At 42.2% G+C, this 23,302-nt stretch overlaps 1 protein-coding gene across 3 annotated transcripts in view; it reads left to right on the plus strand.

Annotated features, from left to right (window-relative positions):
- PEPD (peptidase D) overlaps positions 1–23,302 on the plus strand; it is a 209,693-nt gene that overhangs the window by 84,618 nt on the left and 101,773 nt on the right. For all 3 annotated transcript variants that reach the window (XM_071440236.1, XM_071440233.1, XM_071440234.1), the window contains 3 exons: positions 5,511–5,555; positions 12,408–12,483; positions 13,827–13,873. In XM_071440236.1, the coding sequence (XP_071296337.1) occupies positions 5,511–5,555; positions 12,408–12,483; positions 13,827–13,873 (168 nt within the window). The remainder of the gene's footprint in view (positions 1–5,510; positions 5,556–12,407; positions 12,484–13,826; positions 13,874–23,302) is intronic.

Below are 23,302 nucleotides of genomic sequence, written 5' to 3' on the forward strand. Positions count from 1 at the left end.
TTTCCTGCTTCTCCACCTCTCCTGTAGCAAATGTTTCCTTTATAGAAAGATATATTTCAGATGTATTGATTGTTTCCAGGAGGATTACACCCAGAGCAATGTGTTCCTTCAGATGCTCCCTCCTGCCTGCTTGTGGCTGTGCCTTGCTGGCTCTCAGTGCTCAGCCCAGCCAGGCTCTGCCCTGGCCATGATGCTCTATTTTATGTCTGATCTCCTGTTTGTTTTGTGTTCTGGCTTCCTGGCCAAGATCTATTTTCTTGCTAGGACTGTTTTGTGTTTCTCTTGCTTCCATATGTCTTTTTTTCTCCTAGGCTGACCTGGCCCAGTGAGGGTGGGGGGCATGGGGGGTGTTTCATGATGGATAATAATGAAAATAATGTCTAATTTCCTGAAAAGGGTGAATCTTGCTCTCTTTGCAGGCTGTACATCTGCTTCTGTCAGAAGCTGTGTTTTTCTTGCCCTAGTGATGTTGTTTCCCTGCCTTACTTTTTGAACCTTTTGAACTTCTTCTGGAACATTATTACTTAAGCTATTTGGTTAATTTTTCTACTGTCATAAATAGTCATTTGAGACAAAATGACTGCTGTGGTTGTGGTTTATTTCTGTGCCCTGAGGATCGCCCTGAAGTTATTTTTGTCATGCTAGCAATAGCTAAGCTTGATCCTATCCTGATGATAGAATCTGTAGGGGTGAATTCTTTCCTGGTTTCCATTGGTTTCTGTGTAGCTCTCTGATGTAGCCAGGGATGTTGCCCTTCAGCAAAGCTGGTCTGTTGCTGCAGGCTGTGGAACTGAGGCCAGTGGCACTTGGAAAGTTCCCTGCTCAGCAGAGGGACATGGAGGGACCAGCCTGGGACAGGGATTAAGACAGGGGACCTGGGGACCTGGCCCATGTCCTGGTGCTGCTCCTGGGAACTGCCCTCAGGTCAGCTCTGTTGGCAGCTCCCAGGAATCCTACAGGACGGGATTGCTCACTTGCCCCAGAGGGCTGAAGCATGGAAGGCAGATTTCTAAAGATTTCTAGTGCTTTCTATTCTAGAAATTCATATTTCTATTTGCTAATAGAGGCCAGTTCTGTGTTTGCAGGTTTTTTCCCTAATTCATGGATCCACTCTTCAAATGTGCAGGATTTTCTTTCATCTAATCATGCCAGTTATGTAGCCCTTGTAAAAATGCTTTGAGAGGATGTGACTCACCATGCAGAAAATGTATTTTTAACCAGTAGGGTTGAACAGTAATGTACCATATACTTTAAATCACTGTTGAATAAACCTTTGCTCACTGTGTTGGCAGGGTTTTTTTTCATCCTCAGAGTCAATTGAGGTAAATGATGGACAGTTTAAGCAATGCACCTAACTGTTTAAAATTTTGCAATGAATTCCTCCTTTCATATTGGATAGCCAAATCAGTTCATTAGGACAAAGACTCTCCATGTTGAAGAAGAGAAGAAAATTCTACCATTGTGTATCAATATGTTTTAGATTTTTATCACTGTAGACAACACAGTGTATTCATTAAACTGACAAAAAGAGGTCTCATTATACAGTGCTTTTATATGGGAGGTGTAGATTTCTAGGGTTGTTTTATCTAATGAATTTGTCTTGCATGTGAAAGGACAACTGAGTATGAAATCAATTTGGACATGCCTTAAAGTGTAGTATTTCTTAGTTCTGCATTGATTAAATGAGAGCATTAATATGTTACAGATTGCAACTGTAGCAAATGCCAATTTGTTTTCTTCCTCAAGACCACATATCTCATCATCTAAGTATTGTCAATTTGCAAATTGCAGAAAAATGTAGAATTAGATTGCACTGCCTAATCCTCTTAGCATTAGGGTAGTAAATGTTTTGTTATGAGTAAGTTGTTTGCTGTCTAGTGAGATCAAAACTTTGCTGGGAGGCCACGGTCAAGGGATTTTATGTAAGGGTTTGTGCACAAATTATGTGAATTAAATACATTTGTGTAGTCATACTGTTGGTGGTGAGAAGCTCCCCTGCTGGGTTTAAGCAGTACCTTCCAGGCTGTGGCTGGTTTGTTTGGCTGCCTTCTGCTGGGTGTCCTGGTGCTGGCCAGGACAGGGCTGATTCCCTGCAGTGTCTGGGAGGGGCACAGCCAGCACCCAGGTGTTGTTCTGTTGTTCCCAGCTCATGCCAGGGCTGGGGCTGGGGAAGGGACTCTCCTGCTTTGGAGAAAGGGGTTCCTTCCTGCAGAGAAACGTGCTGGGCAGAATGGTCCCCTTTGGGTGTTTGGTTATTGTCAAGGGTTTCCCATGTAAATCTTTTCTTTGACCTTTTGCTCTTAATTTTCTTGCTGTTCGTTTTCTTATCTCATTGCTGTTTCCAGAAAATCATTCCTGTCTCAACCCATGATCTTTGCCTTTTGTACTTCCATTGGGAGGGGCAGGGGAAGGAAGTGGCACTGTGGTTCTAGTGGGAGCACTAAAGAAAGCAATGGGATGACTTTTGAAGGATATTCTGCTCCAAAGGCTTGAAAGTTCACAAATGAGGAGTTGAGGGGAGTTGTAGGGGAATCATATTGTTAGTCCTGAGGTGGGTGGGTGAGCAGCTTCCAGCTGGAGGGGAAGGGGGCAAGTGAGTGGCAGTGATGCTGTGGTTTTGGCAAGAGCTCCAAACTGGACAATACTATGGCTAAAGCACCACAGTAATTAACAGTGAAGTGTGATTGGAGTCATCAGCCTTTGAAGGCTCACAGTCATAAACAGGTGGCCCTGTGGCTGCTCACACAGGACCCACAGCTGCCATGAGGTGGGTGGAGCTGAGACAGTTCTGTCCTTAATCTTTGACTTCCTTAAGAAAGTGGCCTACAATATATGCTGTGTCTAGGAGGTCTAACATCTTGTTTTCTAGCTGGCATTACACCAGAAAGTCTGTCTTGTGTTCAGCTGATGACCTCCTGGCTCTTCTCCACCCACCAGCACCCTCCTCATTCAGTCCTGCTGCCTCTCTGTGTGTTTAATGAGCTTCCCCAGTTGACAGCAGACCAGAATTTTAAGGAGCTGTCACATAGTGGGTGGTCCCAGCCAGCAATACTTGGATTTCTGGCAGCACAAAGACAGTTCAGGAAGAGCCTGATGCCTTGAGAAGGCTGACCTAGAACAGAGGCTGGATGGAGCTGAAGAATAAAGCAGGGATTTATTAGAAGGCCTCAATCCTGGCTGCACCCAGGATGAACCAAAATGGCCCCAAAATGCACGAGCGCTCCTGGGGTCTCTCCCTTGGATCAGTTCTGCTCCATTTGCATCTTGCAGTTCATTGTCCCATTCCAGCTTTAGCCCATGCAGTTCCACCCTTGTTTTTCTCTCTCCAGCCCACGGTGTTTGTGCTCTGGGGCTGAGATTTGGATGATTTGTCCTTGGTGCCCAGCTGGAGCAGGAATTGTTTTATCTCCCTGCTCTGTGCACAGAGCTCAGCATCCCCTGATGTGAACCCAGACCCACACACTAAAGCAGCACAGAATCTGAAAAATAGAAAAGCTCAAACCTGAGGCATGGCCAGGAAAGGTAAAATCCAGGGGCTGTGGCTGAAATGGCTTTTCTAAAGAGTGAGCTGCTGTAAGTCTGCACCAGTGTACAATTTTTCCCTCTTTTTTGAATGCTCAGGTGAGACAAGTCTTCTTTTATGAGGTTCATATTTGGCTCATTTAATTTGCGTTTGATTTCATCCATTTGTGTTTGTGGTTAAAGTGACCAATTCAGTTTGTTGAGATGTGGATTTTCAGAGTCAAAGTCAGCTGCCTTCTGTAACTGCCCTTCCCTGTGCTTTATTTTCTTTTGTTATTTCACAATAACCAGAGTTTAGTCCTATTTGCATAGAGCTGGTGTTGGACTCTCCAGTGCTGCTCTGTCTCCTTACATTTGCCTTCATTGATCAGTTTTCTGTCTGACATACTGATGACATTACTGAAAGATTGTGTAGATTTTGTGTCTCTTGTTACAGCTGCAGCATAATTCTGTGTCTTGGTGTTCTGTGGTGGTGTCAGTTGGTGTTCTCCAGCCACACAGGCAGCTCAGGCTTTTGGGTTCTTAGAATCCTCATAAATTGATTTTACTTTGTCACTCATATATTTTCTTCTGTATAAATTTGTATTTTCCTGTTATTTTACTTCCATTGTAGAATTACTTCTGCATTGGTCTACATAAGTGATAATTTTTGAGATGGTGATGATTAAATTGAAAATATGCCCTTCTGATACTTTGTTGTTTCCAAGTGACCAATTTTGTTATATAGTGATGCATTATTCTGTCACTGGTGAATGGCTTTTTGTCTTGAGATGTTTTTACAGTGATTTCCCATTAATACCCATAATATTCAATACCATACAGCTTGTCCTTGTTGAATGTTGTAATAAGTTTTTGGTTTGAGCTACGAGCCTTCTCCTTAGTAGGGTTTTATAAGTTTATGAGCATCTGTTTCTGAAAAAGAGAAATATAGGGGGGTTTTCTGCTTTCTCAGGACACAGGAAGACCCTTACACAATTAAAAGTGACTTCTAAGTAATTTTTTTTTCATTGGATTTGGGCTTTCATTGGTCCCTTCTGAGGTATAAAGAATGGTTAATAACCTGGAATAGATTGAATTTTTTTTCCTTCAAAAGTGTGGGAAAAGGAACTGTTGCCTCATAACATTCTTTTGAAGAACTTTTGGGAGCTTGTAGCATTTTAATTCTCTTAAATACCCTAACTGGAGAGCCAACAGTCCTGAGCAGACAAAAATATCCTTGATGCAGAACACTCCTTAGGCATTTAAATTGTAACCAAAAAACCCTTTAAACAATGCTTGAAAATCCATTTGTGTTCCACCTAATTACTCAGCTGCTTGCTCCATTTGCCACTGTGGTGTTATTGTTTAGAGAGCCTCAAAATCACTCCAAGATTACATGAATTGCTCATGTAGAAAATAAACAGAAAAATAGTGAAGTGTCAGAGGCCAAGGCGAGTGTGGAGCTTCTGCTTTGCCTCTTCTGCAGATTGGAAAAGACATGGAGAGGTCATTTTCCTTTTCACCATCCTCTAAAGCAAGCTTGTTTATCACATGGCCACCTTCTGTGCACACAGAAGTGGGAAGGCATGAAACAAAGGATGAAATCTGCAATTTGCTGGGTTTAATTTCATTGAAGGGTATTTGAGGAACAAAGTGAAAATCACAGAATAATTTGGAATGAGTGCCTGGAGGTCAGGCTGGTCCCCCCCACAGCAGTGAACTGATAACCCAGCCTTTTATTGTTGCCAAAAGAAGTGTGATAAGCATGTCTCAAACATACTCTTACACTGGCTTCTGCACATTCTTGAAATTATGTATATGGTTTAGTTTCATGTATTTCAAAATTAAATGCATTCTTCTCCCTGGGTTCTCTGTTGAATTCTTATACAATACTTGTTTTTCACTTTACTTCCTCAGAGAATACATGGTTTAAAAAAAAGAAAAGAGTATGTAGTCTCTGCTGTTGTGGCTGGCTGCTTTTTAATATTAATATCTTTGTGTTTTTTTAGGTTTAATGTGAACAACAAAATTCTTCATCCTGAAATTGCAGAATGGTGAGTTACATAAAATCTTTCTTTTGGAGTAGTGTTGAACATGCTTATATTGAACCATTGCTTCAGAGGGGCTCCCTCAGCTGAAACCTCCTACTTTACTACAGCAGTTTTAATTTTAAATTGATTTCATCTTATGGACTGGAAATAATGGACAAACATAATAATAGGGCAAGGTAACAGCATTGAAAACCAAAGAATTTATGTAACATTTCTTAAGCATTTTATCTGGATGCACATTTCTCTAGGATGTGTTAGGGTTTAAGTCACATTTGTGTAAATATAAATTTGTATGAATGGGAAAGGAACTGAGGAGAATTTATGGTCTAGTAACAGAAATCAAATGTAGATCAAAACTCTGTCTAAACAGGTAGTATTTAATGAGGTGTTATTTCTTCTCCAGGATTTATTTTAATAACCTTAATTTTGTTGAATTATTATTCATATAACTGTACTTTGTAATTCTTGGGGAACTCTGCTTTTGCCTATCTGAAACAAACAAATTAGATGTGTGACTAAGTGCAAAGCTGCTCCATTTTATTACTTTTCCTCTTTTGATCAACATTGCAGACTTTGTCCACAGGATTGCTCCAACTAAGGCTCTCTAGTTTTCCATTTAGAAAATTACTGAAGAAACATAGTAGTGGATGAAAGAACATAGTAGTGGATTTTTGTTAATGAATTAGGTTTTTATCTAAGCTTTTTTTTGTGTGTGTGGATTAATCTAGAAATGAGGAAGCAAATCCTTAGTTAAGACAGATAAGCTTAAAATACAAAACACAGGTGCACCTTCTGGTCCCACTGTGGCAGAGCATTGTATTGCATGCTCCTACAAATTATGTTTTTAATGCTTATTTTCAGCACATATGCTGAGAACCATCTTCTGCTGTCTCCATCTACAGCTAATTGCCAGCTTGAAAACTGTGGAGATGTAATTTGAACATCAGTGATTTTTGGAACATTTAGAGTTGTTAAAAGGTCACATATCTGTTGTGGCAGATATTTTTCATTGCTTGGCAGCACATAAAGCTGCAGAAGGGAAGTGGGGAGGCTTTGTGTAGACAGACATTGTTCCATCCCTGAGTTGTGGGTGTGCCTGGAGCTGTGGGAGTGGACTCATGTCCTGCTGCTGGGTGTCAGGGGGCTGATCTTTAGATCCTGCCTATTCTAGAGTTTGTGCCAGTCCTTTTCCTAAACAGAGAAGTTCTGTTATGTTATGTTCGTTATATGTTATGTTATATTATCGTAGGGTTCCAATGTAGGGTTCCAATGTAGGGTTCCAATGTAGGGTTCCAATGTAGGGTTCTGTCATGGTTTAACACTGGCACAATGCCAGTGCCCCCATGAAGATACCTTCTCCCTGGTTTCTGCTGTGAGATGTGACCAGGAATAAGCAAAGCAGGCTCCTACTTAGGGAAAAAAGAACCAGAACTTTATTAACTACTCTACAACTACAGATAAAATGAAACACACACAGGGAAAATGAGAACCTCGCAAATGCATTTCCTCCTCCCCCCACCAAATTCCAACACAATATTAAAGTCTGAATATCCATTGGCCAAAAACACAGCATCCCAAAAAACACATTTCCTGTCAAACCACCACAGGTTCCTATGTAGGGTTCCTATGTAGGGTTCTTATGTTTCTTAATGTTCATTATGTTATGGGCTTGATTTCTGAGTTTAAGAGGGGTGAGGAACAGGACCTGGAGAGGGCCTGTCTGACTTCCCAGCTTTGCACTGAAGACACAGCAGGACAACAGGGACAGAGATGGCAATTTTAGCTGCAGAAGGCTTTGGAGTAGGGCTCCAGACTTTCTCCCAAGGTAGCTTTCAGCTTGTTTCCATCCACCTTACCAAGGTGTCATGAGTTTTTCCCCTCTGTGGTTTCAATTAAAGGGTGATTAAGTCCTCTTTAGGAAGCTCAGGTAAGGACAAACATAAGGTCAGTGCCCTGGAGGTTGTGCTGAGAGAGGTGGAGCACTGAGGCAGTGAAAAGGCAGCACCTGGAGCTGGGGTGGAAGGAATCATCTCTGAAGGAATCATCTCTTCAGTGAATTGTGAGAGGCAGCCTGGAATTCTGATTCAGTTCTTCCTGCAGCCTGACTGAAGAGGGATGCTTGGTATGCACCTTCCCTACACCTGGCTTTCAAGGAAGGGGAATTCTAAGTAAAGAGAAAGTTCAGATTTGTATTCAGAGGTGTTTTAAAAGGTTTTACTGAGTTTGGTGGTGTTCATTTTAAGTCAGAAGTATGTTAAAGATGGTTGTTAGGATTTAAGTGGCTGGTGAAATTACCATGTGAATGACAGGTCATATTAAAGCTTACTAAAGTAGAAATCTCCTTGGAATGTCAAATTACCAACCAAGAAAGTTTGTTTGAAAAGCAATATTCTTAGAGTTAAGAACATTTTTCTTTTAGGAAGATGAATTCTTGTGGGTTATATTCTGGGGTAAGAAATTGCATCCTTTGAATCATCTCCTTGCAGGGATGCATTTCATTTCAGATTTGGCAAGCTCTGAACTACTGTGTTTTACATGGTACTTGTCAGAAAAACTTTGCTCTATGCCATGCTGTCAAACTGCCAGCTAGAGATGAAATGGCTGAGCTTTCTGAACCAGCCAGGGGGAACTGGGAGCTACAAAAGGCAACTCTAGTATTGTACAGTCTTCTAATAAAATGCAGAAAAAATGACAAGAGGCAAAGTGTTTGAGGTTAAGGATCTGTTGCCTCTCTTGCTTAATGTTTCAAGATCTCATCATTTTCTGACTTGCTGTGGAACTTAAAGATGAAACAGAAGAATTCAACCTTACACTGGATTTCAGCAGTTTGCAGATGGTGTTTTATTTATATTTTTTCGTTTTATTGAGTGGGTGTATTTCCAAACAAATTTTAAAACTTTCATTTTAAATTTAAAGGCTTCTACTTCAAATTTCATGGATATGCTAAGTATTGATTGCAGTGTTTTGAAAAGGAAATGCCATCTAACAGAAGAAAGAATTCAAACTTGTCTAAATTATCTCCTTAGCAATCAGGAGGTTTTTTGACACCAACACTTAGCCAAATGGCCTTTTGTTCCTGTAATTTGCCAGTGTCTATCATAATCCTGTTGCTGCTAGAAGTAAACATGTAGTAATTTGCAGCTTTGTGCCTGTATATACTGCATTTTCCTGTAAACCCAGTGAAAATGAACTTTGATAGTTTTACGTGGAAGATTTCCTATGTTCTGTTTTTTGCATTATTGTGATGGAAAGCTATAAATATTTCTTTGGGAAAACTGATCTGTATGTTAGTATCTTAAAACTGTGCATTTGCTTTTTGTGTTTTCAGAGGTTTTTCTGTCTATGCTGTAAACCTCTTAACGTTTTTTTGAACTCCTGTCTTTGGTGTTCCTTCACCTGTCTCTCAGAATTGTACTGTGATGCCTCTCCTTTGCAAATGGGCATTGCTGTGTTTGCTGCCTTTTATGCTAATCCAGTTAGCAAGTTTTTATGCATTGCAGAAGAGCATAAATGTATCAACTGTGGTAGAGAAATTTCTATAAATAAAACGTGGAAAGGTAGCAGCAGAGGTGAGAAAGGGTAAAAATAAGGTAGGTCTGTGAAGTCTGCCCACATGGGCATCATCCTTATGTATTAGGTGGTCTGTAAATCTGGTATTTCCAGAAGGAAAAGGAGGAGTGGACATTCCCAGGTGTTTTCCATGTGTGTCACAGAAAGGAGACATTAAGGTTGCACACATGGACCAAAAGGCAGCAAAACAAGCCAGCTGATAAAGCACTCATCTGATAAGTGGAAACAAATACTTCTGGCAGCATTATCAGAGCTGCAGAATGCACATGGAGAACCAATTTATGTAGCTTTGAGGAGAGCACTGGTTTAGGAAAATACAGTTGAGTTATGTGAGTTTCAGCCTCATAATTGCCTCAAATTCTGTGTGCTCTTCACCACTTGATTAGGTCATGCATGTAATTTGGTATCCAGACATTTAAAATGCCCAAATGCACTTTCAGGATTGAAATGATTCTTGTTTATATTAAAGTTTCTCTGTCCTGCTGGATGACTGATGTGGGTGAAAAGACCAGCTGCTCATATGGCTAAGTGAAAATAAAAGTAGAAAATGTGTGGAAAAGGAGAGTGAGGAAGAAGAAATGCTTTTACACTGGCAAAATGAGAGGGGGAAAGAAGGTGAAAGTTATAGGTCAGTCCTGACACTCAGAGACTTGTGCTTTTATTTCAACTAGACTGCACTGAGTGGCCCCCCAGCTAATCTGAGGAGTGCCTTACATGTGCAATCTCTACATTGTGGCAATTTGCATTAGCTGGAGCCTGGAAATTATTTGTTCCCATTAAAATATTAATGCATTTATGCAGAGGCTGTAACTGGTCTAAGAGCTGTTTTTAATAGAACGTTGAAGTTCACATTCATGAAAAAAGGTGGGATTTTCTTCCTGTCCTTATTTTGGAAGTGGGGAAAAACATCATGAGAACTGTGGACACTCATCACAAGATTGCCCTGAAGTGCCAAACACTGCTGTAAACCTGGCTTGGGAGGGTGCTGCCTTTTGCACTGTCCAGACACTGAGAAGGTGGTGAAATCCAGGCTCTTCTACTTAGCCAGAGAGGATGTGGGAGCTCCATCAACAGTACCACTGCAACCCAGGAGCCCAGGGGCTGCTGATCCTGCTCCCTGCACATCCTCCCTCTCCTTCCTCCCTCTCCTTCCTCCCTCTCCTTCCTCCCTCTCCTTCCTCCTCTCCTTGGCCAGTGGTGTTTGTTGGTCTCAGAATGACTAAATATTTTCTGTGAAGGATTTTGGTGCCTGACCTTGTGTAAATGAAGGAGCTGCATTGCATAAATAGTCAGGCTGAGGCTGAGTGTGAATTCCTATTTTCACACAGATACCTGAGAAGCTGTGATCTAATACAAATACATTGATCCTGAAGCCTTGTGCCCAAGCCAAGGGAAATGGTTTCTAACACTGTTTGCACTTGCTGTGGAGCAGTTACTAACTTTTATTACCAGCAGATTGCAACAAAGAGATCAGACAGCTGAATTATGAACTCTTTTTCGGGCAGTTGCAGATCATGGATATGTACTTTATACTGAAAGTAATATAAAGGCACATCAAACAAGTATTAAATTACCCTGCTAGCACATGCAGTCTTCCAAGAAATAGGATTAAAAAAAAATTAAAAATCTGTAAGCCTTTGCTGCCTCATTCTAACAGAAATATATTTGAGCCACTCTTTTTTTATGTCTTGGCTGAAAGACAGCAGTGGAAGTTTGTTTCCTCACTCACAGGCAGCAGATTTTACCATCCCAGTGTAATTTTTTCACCTGGGTGTGCATTTTAAAACCTTGTACTTCTCATTCTCAATTGCATGGTGATTATTTTGTGTCATCTTCCATTTGACTAAGTCAATCCACTCCTCTCTACAGTGTTTCTGTTTGTAAAAGCATTCTGACCAATATCAGGATTTTACAAAGGTACCTTTACTCTTGCCAGAAGAGTTGTTTGAAGGGAGTGGCTGTGCTGTAGTAATGCACTGTCTGTGGGAAATGCTGTAATCTCACATCAGAGGCACTGATGGCTGAGAAACCTGTTTCTGGACTCATTAAACTACAGAGCAGAAATACAGTAAATAGTTTTCTACAGCAGTGTGAGGAGGAGCATGAAACAATGAAAAGAGGGGTCTTGGTGGCAGTTTCAAAGTATAACAGTTATGATTCTTTGTAACTGCTGCAAACCCTGGAGTGCAGCTTGAAAACATGATTGAAATATTTTCATGCAGTTCAACAGATGTAGTTCTGTACTTTGTAAACAGTAAGTATGTACTTCACAGCTGCCTTTGAGATGGTCAAAGGCAGCTGTGAAGTACATACTTACTGTTTACAAAGTACAGAACTACATCTGTTGAAAAATACCAGGAATTGGTATTTTTACCTGGTATGAAAAATACCAGGAATTCAGTTTGTCTAACAGTGGAAGGAGTATGTGGTGTTTAATAGAGGTTATGGAACTGTGTCTGCTTTACTGTGCATGTCCCACTCAATAGCTGCTTTTATTTGAAATACATGATAGAGATGCATGTAGAGAGGAGTTAAACAGTGCATTTTTCACATGAGTTCAGAAGAGAGTATCAAGGCTTATAAACATACCTGAATTCAGTATCTCATAAGGCACAAAGAGCAGGATGGGGTTTTTAGGGCATTGGTTTGTTTGGGGTTTTGTGTTTTTTATCTTCCTTCAGAAGCATGTGAAAGAATGAACATCATGGCTGTAATTATTGCTGCTGTGGTTTCTGAATTCGGGGTTTGGGTTTTTAAATACCAAACAAAAATAGCATTTTTCACATCACCCCTTGCCCACCTTTTGAGGTATTGCAAATAGGTGGGAGTTGGGATTGTGAACAGAAATTCTGAAGCTCTGGGAATTTGAATATGTTAAATAGTTTCAAATTGTGTTTAAAAGGAAATCAAGCATGCTTGTAGAAAATGTTCCATTTGAAGTAGTGTTAGAGTTATGACAAATGCAGAATTGCATTGGTTTTCTTCCTAATGTATTGTAGAAGAGTTGAAAAAATGTTGGTTGAACCACTTGTTTATAAGTATTAAATAGGGCAGGCTGATATTTGAAATTCTTGTGACTTTCCTTTGTAAGATTGTTTTGCTAATGCTGAATCAATGCCAACAATACTTTGCTGTCATGAATACTGTAATAGCTGTTTGCTCTTGAGGTGTACTTGATCTAATCTTATTATAGGTGATGCATATAATTTTCAGGGTTTTTTCATTTTGCATTCTTTAGCTGTGGGGTTGCAGTCTAACATGCTGTCTGTTGTTCTTCTCTTGAAGTCGTGTCATTAAGACAGACATGGAGTTGGAAGTTCTGCGCTACACCAATAAAATCTCCAGTGAAGCTCATAAAGAGGTAATGGATCCTTTACTGTTAATAATTTTTGCTCTTAGTGTAGCAGTGGTACTCAGAAAATGTCCCCAGCAACCCAGAATTGCTTAGTAATAAAATAATGGAAAGGCTGGATAGAAATAAGAGGATAATATCCCTCCTATTACAGGCCAGTAATGTACCTTGCATTGCCCTTGAACTCAGCGGTGCGTTTGTGATGTGTGAGAAATGAAGTGTGGGTTTGGGTAAGAGCTCACCTCAGCAGAAGGTGACCTGCTTGCAGTCAGTCTGTTCTGTGTGCACAAATACCTGCATCATGATGGAGAAGTAAAAGATCAAGATTATTCAGGCCCATGTGCAGCTCTGAAAAGCTTAACTAGCAGGTGACTGTCCCCAGATCCTGCTGGGCTGGGGGAGTCTTTCCATGCACAGTGTGGGACAGGGAGAGGATTCCTCAGGGTGCTCCTCAGAGCTGGGTGAGTCCTTGGGGCACTGCTGAGCCCTGCTCTTGTGTTGCCATACCAGAGTGGCAATGCCAGGCTCTCAGGCTGGACCAGCTGCACCCCTGTCCTGGTGGTCATGACAAAACCAGCCTGGGTGTCAGTCCTGTGCTCCATACAGAAATGCAGATGTGCCCATGAGGTGACCAGGGGGAGCTTAGGTAAAACCAGCTGGTGAGGTTGCTGTCTCAGCTTGTCTTGGCTCCTACTCCTCAGATATCCAAACTATGAAGGGTAAGAATGTGCTAAAATGAATATTGGAAAATTGAAAACTCAAAGGGTAGTTATTTTGCATTCATATTCCTTGGTTTTTCGTCATCCTTGAATAATCTTATCACATCTGAGAGTACTTTTTTTCTGTAGAGCAGCTGCCTAGAACTTCTATAATACAGAAATAAAATAATAAAACTTTCTTAGCAAATCTGAGAACAAGGATCAGATTTATGACCTGTAAACTGGTGTTGACTCCAAGAGTTTTCTATTAATTTAAACTATAAAAGAGACTCTCCCATTGTAGGCTAATCCAGTTCATAGCTTTGTTTTGCCTAAGTAGAACAAAAGGCCTTGCTGCCGTGTTCACCACAGCTTTCACAATTGAACATTGGTATTTTGGTGGGCTGCACTTCATTGGGATATAGTAGTTTGGCAATTAAACTTGCTTTATTGCTGGAGACTGCAGGCATTTTTAAAGATTTAAGTGTTTGATTCCAGTGTAGTTTTAAAATGCATGTACTGATGTAAATTTAAATGAAGTACAGATGATATTTTTGTAATATAGGTTTCTCTGGAGATAGTCATAAGTCATAAATTTATAAATATGAGATTTCTTCCTGCTATGATGGTCCCATGCTAATATGTATCTTACAGGTAATGAAGGCTGTAAAAGTAGGAATGAAAGAATACGAGCTGGAGAGGTAAGAGTTCTTATACTAATTATAATAAAAAAAGATAATAGCTCTGTAGCAGGGGGAAAAGCAATAGCTGAGACAATGCACTAGCTTGGATTGAGACTGAGAGTTCATTGGTGTTTGAAGGCCATTGTAAGTATTATTTTGTTATTTTGAGGTGATACTTCATCTGTTTCAAACATGCATTTGATGAGGGGTGATTATTTTTTGGTTAAGTGTAGCATATCTCTCTTGCTGGAGTTACAGTAATTTACAGAAGCTTGATAAAATAGCTGTTTTCATTGTTTGAAGCCATCCAATAAAACTGGGTTTATGGTTAAACATTGCCTTTAGTCTGGTTGTGCTTGAAGGCTGCATGAGTGGGTGTTTAAGTGTCTGATGAAGGGCTGTGTGCCATTACATTTTTTTTCTGCAATTACAAGGCAGCAGTACCTGTACTCAGCTTGCACAAGGAGCTCAGATCACACATGTGATGGGTGTTCTACAGCTGCTGAGAAGTCAATAAGAAAGCAGCAGATATCTCTAGTGTTGAAAAGAATGTGCTGTACAGGCATCCATGAGGTGTTTGGCTGGTCCTAACTGATACACTAATGATGTGTCTAGATCTAAGGAAAACATTGCCTCCTCTCTTGAATCAATATTTACATTAGATCATCAGCATTTATCACATAAAGCATGGTTTTGATCATCAAGTCCATTTATTTTTAGATTGTACGTGGTATTTTCAATTTTCAAAGTCTTTGCATAATGAAAAAATAGAAAATAGCAATCATATATCAGTTACTGTTGTTTCTTGGCAGTAATTTTTCAAAGGCTTGTAAGCAGGCTAGAGCAGCACCCAGGGAAGGGAATATAAAGAGACCACAGTATTTGTCATCAGGATTTCAAGGTAGCTCAAAAGACAAATAAAGCCCTTAGTTCCATTTAAGCAGTGTAAATTTCTTAAGATACTATATTCTCATGCCTATAATTTGTCAGTGCCTCAAACTGCATTTACACACACCACCAGGTAACAGGGAAAATAAAATATTGGTTACATTCTGTCTTTATTGTTGAACTTTGTGTTTATTTTACTCACTGGCCATACTATACATGCCAATAGTGAGATTTTGGCTCTAGAAATCATTAGCAATCAAAAATTTCCCTAGAGCAGAATTTCTTCTCAGGTGCTTTTAAATGCCAATTTGATTTAAATGTCATACAACAACTACTTACATAAACACTCTTCTGTAAGTCTACAAGGTATATTACCTTTTTTCTCTGGGACTTTCATTCTTCCCTGGCTAGCTCTTTTCACACACATCAACCACTTGAAAAGATTATTTGTGTCTTTCAATTGAAAAAAAATAAATAACTTAAACAGCTACTACACCTATTTAAAATTGCCTTCTATTCTTCCATAACTCTTGATGGATTACACTTCTTGAAAGAGTTTGAAGTTATTTAGCTAATGAAAGAGGTCTTGGCAGACTGCTCTACTGTGTCTGCCTTGGAGACTATAATTAGAATTTCAGTTTCTTTTACTGAATTCATCCCTGCACCTGTTCCTTTAGGGGAAAAGGGCCCTAAAAATTTAAACTGTCTGCTATTCTTCTGTCTGCTAGGAAGAATAATTGCAGAGATCCCAAAAGCAATTAAAATTGTCTGGTACTGGATGTAGGACCTAACTGTTGCCTTTTCTTTGTCCATTTGGTTAAACACTGGTAAATGATTTTGAACTAGTAATGTGTTAATGCTGAGATATATAAAAAATAAATGCATTTAACTGCAACTCCAATCAGCCCTGACTTCTTTTCTGGTTTGATATTATTTAACTTTAATGTGTGGTCGGTTGACTTTAAGGAGACAGCCAAGGCAATTATCTACAGACAGTAATTCACAGCATGTGTAATTGCATATGAAGTCATTTTGGTAGGTCAGATTCTGGGTTTTCTCTGAAGCAGTTTGTTTAGTGTTTGTGCTTACCTCATGTTTAATTAATCTTCTTTAATTAAAGGCTGTTAATTATGAAACTGCTCTGTAGTGAATATATTGTTCAAAATATAGCAAAATGGTAAAAAAAGTCTTCAGCTTGAGAAGTGTGTGAATAAAATCTGTGATTCCAGCAAAGTTGAGTGTGAGCATATAGACAAAGATGTTTTGTGTCTCTATAAAAACACACTGAAAGCACTAATTAGGACCTACAGTTATCTGTTTCAGAGTTCTCTGAAGGCCTGGAGATAATTCCTGTAGATCAGTGTTTATCAATTTCTAGATTTTATCTGTGTATTATCAAATTAAGTGTGGAATCTTCTGTGCATTGCCTCATTTATTCCCTTTTTATTAAAAAGAGCACTTTTAAGATTAGGGTGGCTACTTGGAATGTCAGTTTGGTTGGGGAATGATGTGAAAGTGATGCTGTAGCAACAGGTGAGGGACTTCCTGCATCAGGAGTTCTGGACACACAGCTATTGTGTGCATTGCCATTTTTGTGGGGGTTTATCCCCTTCTTAATAGCACTGAAGGTCCAAATGGCCAAAATACCAGAATAAGACTCCCCAGCACTAAAGCTGTATTAAAGAGGGCATCATTTATTCGGGCCTGAGGTTCATGCTGGAGATCCTAAGATCCTAACCTAATGTGGACATGTGGTTCTATGATTGTTTCTTATATACAGTTACTATGTGCATATTAAAATTTAGCTGTTACCATAAATCCCACCCCATGTTCCCAGAGGTTCAGTCCTTTGTTTTCTCTGTCATAGCATTCTTGAGCCAGATGTCTTCTTTTCTTCCAACTGTCCTTGCTGAAAGCAGCATGCTGAAAGCATGTTAGAGTGAATTAACCCCTTTGGTGTCACTGTGATAGGAGTGTGTGCCCAGTCCTGGGTTCCTTGGATGATGATGTGTTTATTTCTCACTGCTTGAGGATGCCAGGCAGCACTAGAGCAGCCCTAAACAGCCATTCCCTTGTCTCACCCCCCTGGATTGTGTGACTGTCTCTGAAACCTCTGTGGCTGCTGAACACTGGGGGTTACCATGCAAATAACTGTGATTGCAGTGCCCAAAACCTGGGGCCTGATCCTGCAAGGGGAGCCTTCTAAAACAGAGGAGCATGGGGCAGTGTGCCCTGTACAGTGTGCAGGGAGCATTGGCTGGTGCACAGAGAGCATTGGTCAGTGTATAGGGAGCACTGGTTAGTGCACAAGGGGCAGTGGTTAATGTACAGAGAGCAGTGGCCAGTGCACGGGGGACATTGGCCAGTGCACAGGGACATTGACAAGTGCACAGAGAGCAGTGGCCAGTGCACAGGGGACAGTGGTTAATGTACAGGGGACATTGGCCAGTGCACAGGGACATTGGCCAGTGCACAGAGAGCATTGGTCAGTGTATAGGGAGCACTGGTTAGTGCACAAGGGACAGTGGTTAATGTACAGAGAGCAGTGGCCAGTGCACAGGGGGCTGTGGCCAGTGCACAGGGGACAGTGGCCAGTGCACAGGGGACATTGGCCAGTGCACAGAGAGCATTGGTCAGTGTATAGGGAGCACTGGTTAGTGCACAAGGGACAGTGGTTAATGTACAGAGAGCAGTGGCCAGTGCACGGGGGGACATTGGCCAGTGCACAGGGGGCTGTGGCCAGTGCACAGGGACATTGGCCAGTGCACAGGGACATTGGCCAGTGCACAGAGAGCAGTGGCCAGTGCACAGGGGACAGTGGCCAGTGCACAGGGGGCTGTGGCCAGTGCACAGGGGGCTGTGGCCAGTGCACAGGGGGCTGTGGCCAGTGCACAGGGGGCTGTGGCCAGTGTACAGGGGGCTGTGGCCAGTGCACAGAGCAGACAGTGTGGGCAGCAGGGAGGGGATTCTGCCCCTCTGCCCCTCAGTGATTTCCACCTGCAGAGCTGCCCCAGCCTGGGCCAGCACACTCAGGACCTGGAGCTGCTCAGAGAGCCCAGAGGAGGCTCCAGGATGGGCAGAGGGATGGAGCAGCTCTGCTGGGAGGAAAGGCTGGCACAGCTGGTATTGCTCACCTGCACAGGAGAAGCTGCTTTTGTGACCTTCCAGTACCTCAAGGGAGCTACCAGAAAGATGGACAGCCACTACTTAAAAGGGCCTGGATTGACAAGACAAGGGGGAATGGCCTCAAACTGACAGAGGGCAGGGTTGGATGGGATATTAGGAAAAAATTCTTCATTGTAAGAGAAGTAATTGTGGGGATTTTGGAGCAGTTAATACTAAACTTAAACTCCACTCTGCTCTAAAGGCAATCATTTGAAGAATAAAATGGCAAGAAGGCAGCTACAGAGGTTTTTTCTTGTTGGTTTACAATGCTTACAGACTATTTTTACACCTTGCCTCTCTTACCAGCTGAGGCTGATAAAAGTTCTTTATCCCTATTCTTTTCAGTGCTGTCCCTGATTCCAGAGCAGAGCTTGGGCTCTGAGATGAGTTGCTGTTGTATCTGCCAGTGTTAAATTTCACTATCTGGGGAAGTCTGAGAGCACTCTCACAGATTATGGCTCTCATCTTTCATTTTTCTCTCTCTCCTCTGCTCCAGTGGAACAAACTGAAAATAAAACACACATTTTATTTCACTAAAAAAGAGAAAATAGCCAGAATAATTTTATTTTCCTTTGGGCATTTTGTTTTAGTGAAATGCTGATGATTTTAGCTAATCAGTATTTGCCACTTACCATTTCCTGATGATTTTGCTCTTTGAATGTTTTTGAAAAAGTCACTGACTTCTGCAGCAAATGGTCTTCAAAAATAATGTTTTTTTCATGAGGCTGGATAGTTTTCAGCTCAATTATAAACTTGATAAGTCCTTCACAAAAGTGTGCATAGGTAGTAAATAAGAATTCCCACTGCAGCTGACAAAAATACACAGGTGAATCTTTCACAGTTGCTTTTTGGTGTGGGAATGGTGTTGAATTGTGTCATGACCCTCACTGCTATTTGTGTATGTTTATTAAACACGATACCAGCACTCCATTAGTCTCAAGCAGCATGTCAGCCTGCTCAGTTACTGATATATCTTTTATGTCTTTTTCTTTTTTTTTTTTTTAACAGTTAATGTTGTGTAGCCTGGAAATGGCTTGAGTGCCTTATTTCCCAAACTGCCTGGCAGTTAGAGGTGATGTGGTTTTCAGTGTAGGGTGCTCCTATCAAAAGGTTAGTTTTCAAACTTTAAAATACATGAGAAACAGAGAGAGATGGAAGGTGACCTTCTCCTGCATTTTAAAAACCCCAGTGCAATCCAGTAATTTTTCCTTTGTTTCTTCAGGCCTGTGTGGTAGGACAGGAGTCTGCCTGCTGTCTGGATGGTGTTTGGTGTAAGATGATCCTGTTCCTGATATTATTTATTTGTCTTTGTGTTTACTTCTAGCACAAGGGTTGAAGGAAGAAGTGGATCAGCCACAATCTCTGTTTTTAACAAGAAATCCTCCCCATGCAGCAGCCCAGGAGCTTCTGTTCAGCATGGATGCCCTGGGGCTGGCAGGGAGGGAGTGCTGAGCCAGTGGTTTGTACCTGTGCCAGGGGCAGCAGGGCTCATCCAGGCCTTCCTAAAAATGGTGATAGGAATTGACCTGCAGTGTCCAGGGCCGTGTAGGCAGCTTAGTGCTGACAGCTCTGACAGCAAGTGCTGGGTGCTAATTGCTTCATTTGAGTGAGCTGCTGAATCTCATGTGTTCAGGGCCCAGAGGGAAGTCAGGGATAATGTGTGTGCCTGGAAAAACAACTGGATTCAGAGAGACACTTCCTGCAGCCTTCCCCTCCTGCCCACCTCCCCTACGTACAGCTGGTCCTTTGATGTTTTAAATTAGGCTGTCACCACTCGTTTCCTAATCCAGCTGAAGTCAGGTTGTAAATGGTCTTTAAATAAATCTAAATTTAAAAATTGCTTTAGAAAACCCCTGAGCATTGTTTCTCTGCTGTGACATACAGAGGCACAATTGCAAATGTGTGCGCACTCGACTCAGCAGAAATGGGGAGAGGATTACCTGTGAGCATGCAGCTCCTGTCTCAGCACCTCATCTGCTTTAGGAGATGTAAATCCACTGCAGGAGGTTCAGCTGCCCCAGTCTTAGCAAACACATGCCCACTTCCATTTGCCCTGCTCTCCCTGTTCTGCCCAGCTGAGAGGAGAAATGTGGGAGTTATAGACACCCCCTGGGGCACTGAGACCCATTTTACCTGAGCTGCTGCTCATGGGGGTTGGTGATGGACTCCATTGGCTGCTGGGAGGGAGCAGGGCAGTTTCAGCATATTCCCAGCAACCTCTCAGCATTTTCCCATTGCAGGAGGTCCTGGGGGAAGCTCAGCTGTTCTGTCTTTCAGTCACCTCCTGGTGCAAGAGAACTGTTTAATTGCACAGGCCACTCTTGTGACTGAAATTCACATATTTGGGGTTTTTTTTTACCTTCTACAAAAAAACCTGTGAACTGGGACCATGTGAGAGATTTAAAATAAGCCCCTCTATCATCACAGAGATACCAAGGAACAATTACCATGCTGATATTGGAAAATGGTTGCCTTCAGAAAGAGAGCTGTGGCAGGATGTGCACCATGTGTGTGCACACAGAACTTGGCTCATGGCACAGCAGGAGATAACCCACCTTTGAATGCTTTGTCAGTGTCCTCACAGGGTCAGTAATACAGTAAATGTGATCATTCATAATTATCCTTTGATTATCTTTTTGGAAATTAAAAAACAGTAGCATTTTAATTTTGTAACATTGAAAATTGCAGACATTATTAATTTCTCTGGATGTTTTCTACAGTGACTATTAGTCACTGCAGCAAGAACCAGCTTTCTTCTCAAATTAGCAGTGATCTCAGTTTTTACTGAATCCAGTGTGGTATTGAGATAGTGAACTAATTAACATTGCTAATGACAAGCTAAGATTGCAGATATGTGAAATGGAACTCATTGTAAAAGACAGCAGGCTGAAATTATTATTTGATGTGGATTTTGTTCATGCTTGTTCAGACAAGTCAGAAGTAAAGATTTTACTGTGTGTGAGGCTTTATCTCTGTTGTAAGCTTTACCTCAATAATTTTTGCTAATTACTGATGCAGCAAAGAGATGAGAACTTTGTGTTTTTTGGTCATCTTTTGATAAGCAGAATTGCTTGTTATCATTCTCAAGAGACCAGAAGCTCAATTTGAAGGAAATGGGTAGAATACAAGACTGTCCATTAATGTCATGATATCACACACTGACCTGAAAATTAAACATATTTTACACAAATGAAAAGAAAAAGAGCAGATTTTGTTCCTTGCTGCTGGCATGCCTGCTGCATAATTCTTTTCCAGTTTGTTCTCAGAACATCCTCATCATCATAGTGTGCAAGTGACACCTCACAGCTAATTAAGCAGCATTTTTAATGTCTATTGTGATGGCTTTGTTGTTTGTTTTTCTGTTGTTGTATCATCTTTCTAGGGGATGAATTGTGCAGAATTGTGTGCTGTTTTGGCAGGTGGCAGTTTTTTGAGTGTGCATTATCATCAGTATTGAAAAATGCAAGATCAGTGTTGTTGTTACAGGATGATAATGACATCATAGAATCGAGGTTGGAAGAGGCCTTAAAGATGAAGCTCAGCCACCAGCACTGTAAACCTTACACCACTAAATCATTTCCCAAATCCAGATTCTTTTCATCACCTCCAGGGGGGGTGACTCCACCTTCTTCCTGAGCAAACTGTTCCATCACCTGCACAGTGAAAATTATTTTTGTGCTGCCTAGTCTGAGTCTCCCTGTCTCACCTTGAGGCTGTTTCCTCTTGTCCTCTCACTGTAAGCACAGCAGAAGGGATCAGCCCAGCTCCCTGCACCCTCCTGCCAGGGAGCTGGAAAGAGTGAGGACTGAACCTTCTCCAGCCTGAACAAACCCAGCTCCCTCAGCCACTCCTCATGGGGCATCTTTTCTAGAGCTTTGTGAGCCTTGCTGCCCTTCTCTGCACACACTCAGCCCCTCAATGTCCTTTTTCCTGAGGGGCCCAGAGCTGGACACAGCACTCAAGTGTTGGGGCCTCTGGCTGCTCACAGTGACCCTGAGATTGTTCAAAGTCTCTTTTCCCAGCCCCAGCGCTTGAAGAAGCAGTCAGGGCTCTTCATTTCTCAGTCTCAAGGTTGTTCATTGTTCCTTATCTATAAAATTCTTTCTCCTGCCCTGCCAGGCCCATCCAGCAGGACAGTTCCAGGCACTCTGCCTGCCCCCAGGGCAGGGTTATGTCTTTATACTAAAAACTACCTGTACAATGTTTACAATTCCTTCCCAATACCCATCACCTGTGTTAGACACTGAGCTTCTACTCTAAACCAATCTGTGAGTGCCACCAGCACAGCAGAAGATGGAGGCCAAGAAGAAGAAGGAGAAAGGCTGCACACACCCAGATTCCTCCATTTTGCCCCCTGAACCCCCATTCTAAAAACCCCAAAATCGACTTTTCACCCCATGATAAATTCACTATCATTCTACTTAATTTGTCGTGGCTTGCAGATCTTCATCCAAAGTTGGTAACTTGCTCTGTGGCTCATAATCAAACCCACAGGTGTTCTGGGCTCTGTGCCAGGGTCTCTGAGGCCCCCTGGCAGGGTCTGGGCTGCTTAGGACAGCCAGAGGCATGTCCTGGGTCCTGACACTCGAGGTGTGGCCTCAGCAGTGCCCAGCTCAGAGGGGCAGGCGCTGCCTGCTCCTGCTGCCCACACTGCTGCTGATCCAGGCCAGGTGCCATTGGCCTCTTGCCCCCTTGGGCACACTTTGGCTCCTGCTGCCCACACTGCTGCTGATCCAGGCCAGGTGCCATTGGCCTCTTGCCCCCTTGGGCACACTTTGGCTCACCCTGAGGCGGCTGGGGACCTGCAGGATGGGCCACTTGGCCTTGTGGAACCTCACGCCCCTGTCCTTGGCCCATTGATCGAGTCTGTCCAAGTCTCACTGCAGAGCCTTCCCATCCTCCAGCAGATCCACACTCCCACCCAGCTGGGCATCTGCAAATTTACTGAGGGTGCTCTCAATGCCCTCCTCCAGATCATCAATAAAGATGTTAACCAGGACCAGCCCCAAACTGAGCCCTGGGGAATACCAGTAGCAGACAGCCCCAGCTGGATTTAACTTTATTCACTACAACTCTCTGGGCAAGGCTGTCAGCCAGTTGTGTACCCATCAGAGTCCACCCACCTAAGGCACAGGCAGCCAGTTTCTCCAGAGAATGCTGTGGGAGACAGTGTCAAATGCTTTGCTAGTCTAGCTAGACACACCCACAGCCTTCCCCTCATCTGCTAAGTGGGCAGTTTGTCATAGAAGATCAGGTTGATCAAGCAGGATCTGCCTTTTATACATCCATGGTGGCTGGGCTTGATACCCTGGCTGTCCTGCACACGCCATGTGATGGCACTCAGGGTGATATGCTCCAGAACTGGGGCCAGGCTGACAGGCCTGGAGTTCCCCA

This window comes from Agelaius tricolor, unplaced genomic scaffold (genome assembly GCF_023055355.1).
Source record: "Agelaius tricolor isolate 1412-34295 unplaced genomic scaffold, bAgeTri1.0.p SCAF_15, whole genome shotgun sequence".
Taxonomy (NCBI): domain Eukaryota; kingdom Metazoa; phylum Chordata; class Aves; order Passeriformes; family Icteridae; genus Agelaius; species Agelaius tricolor.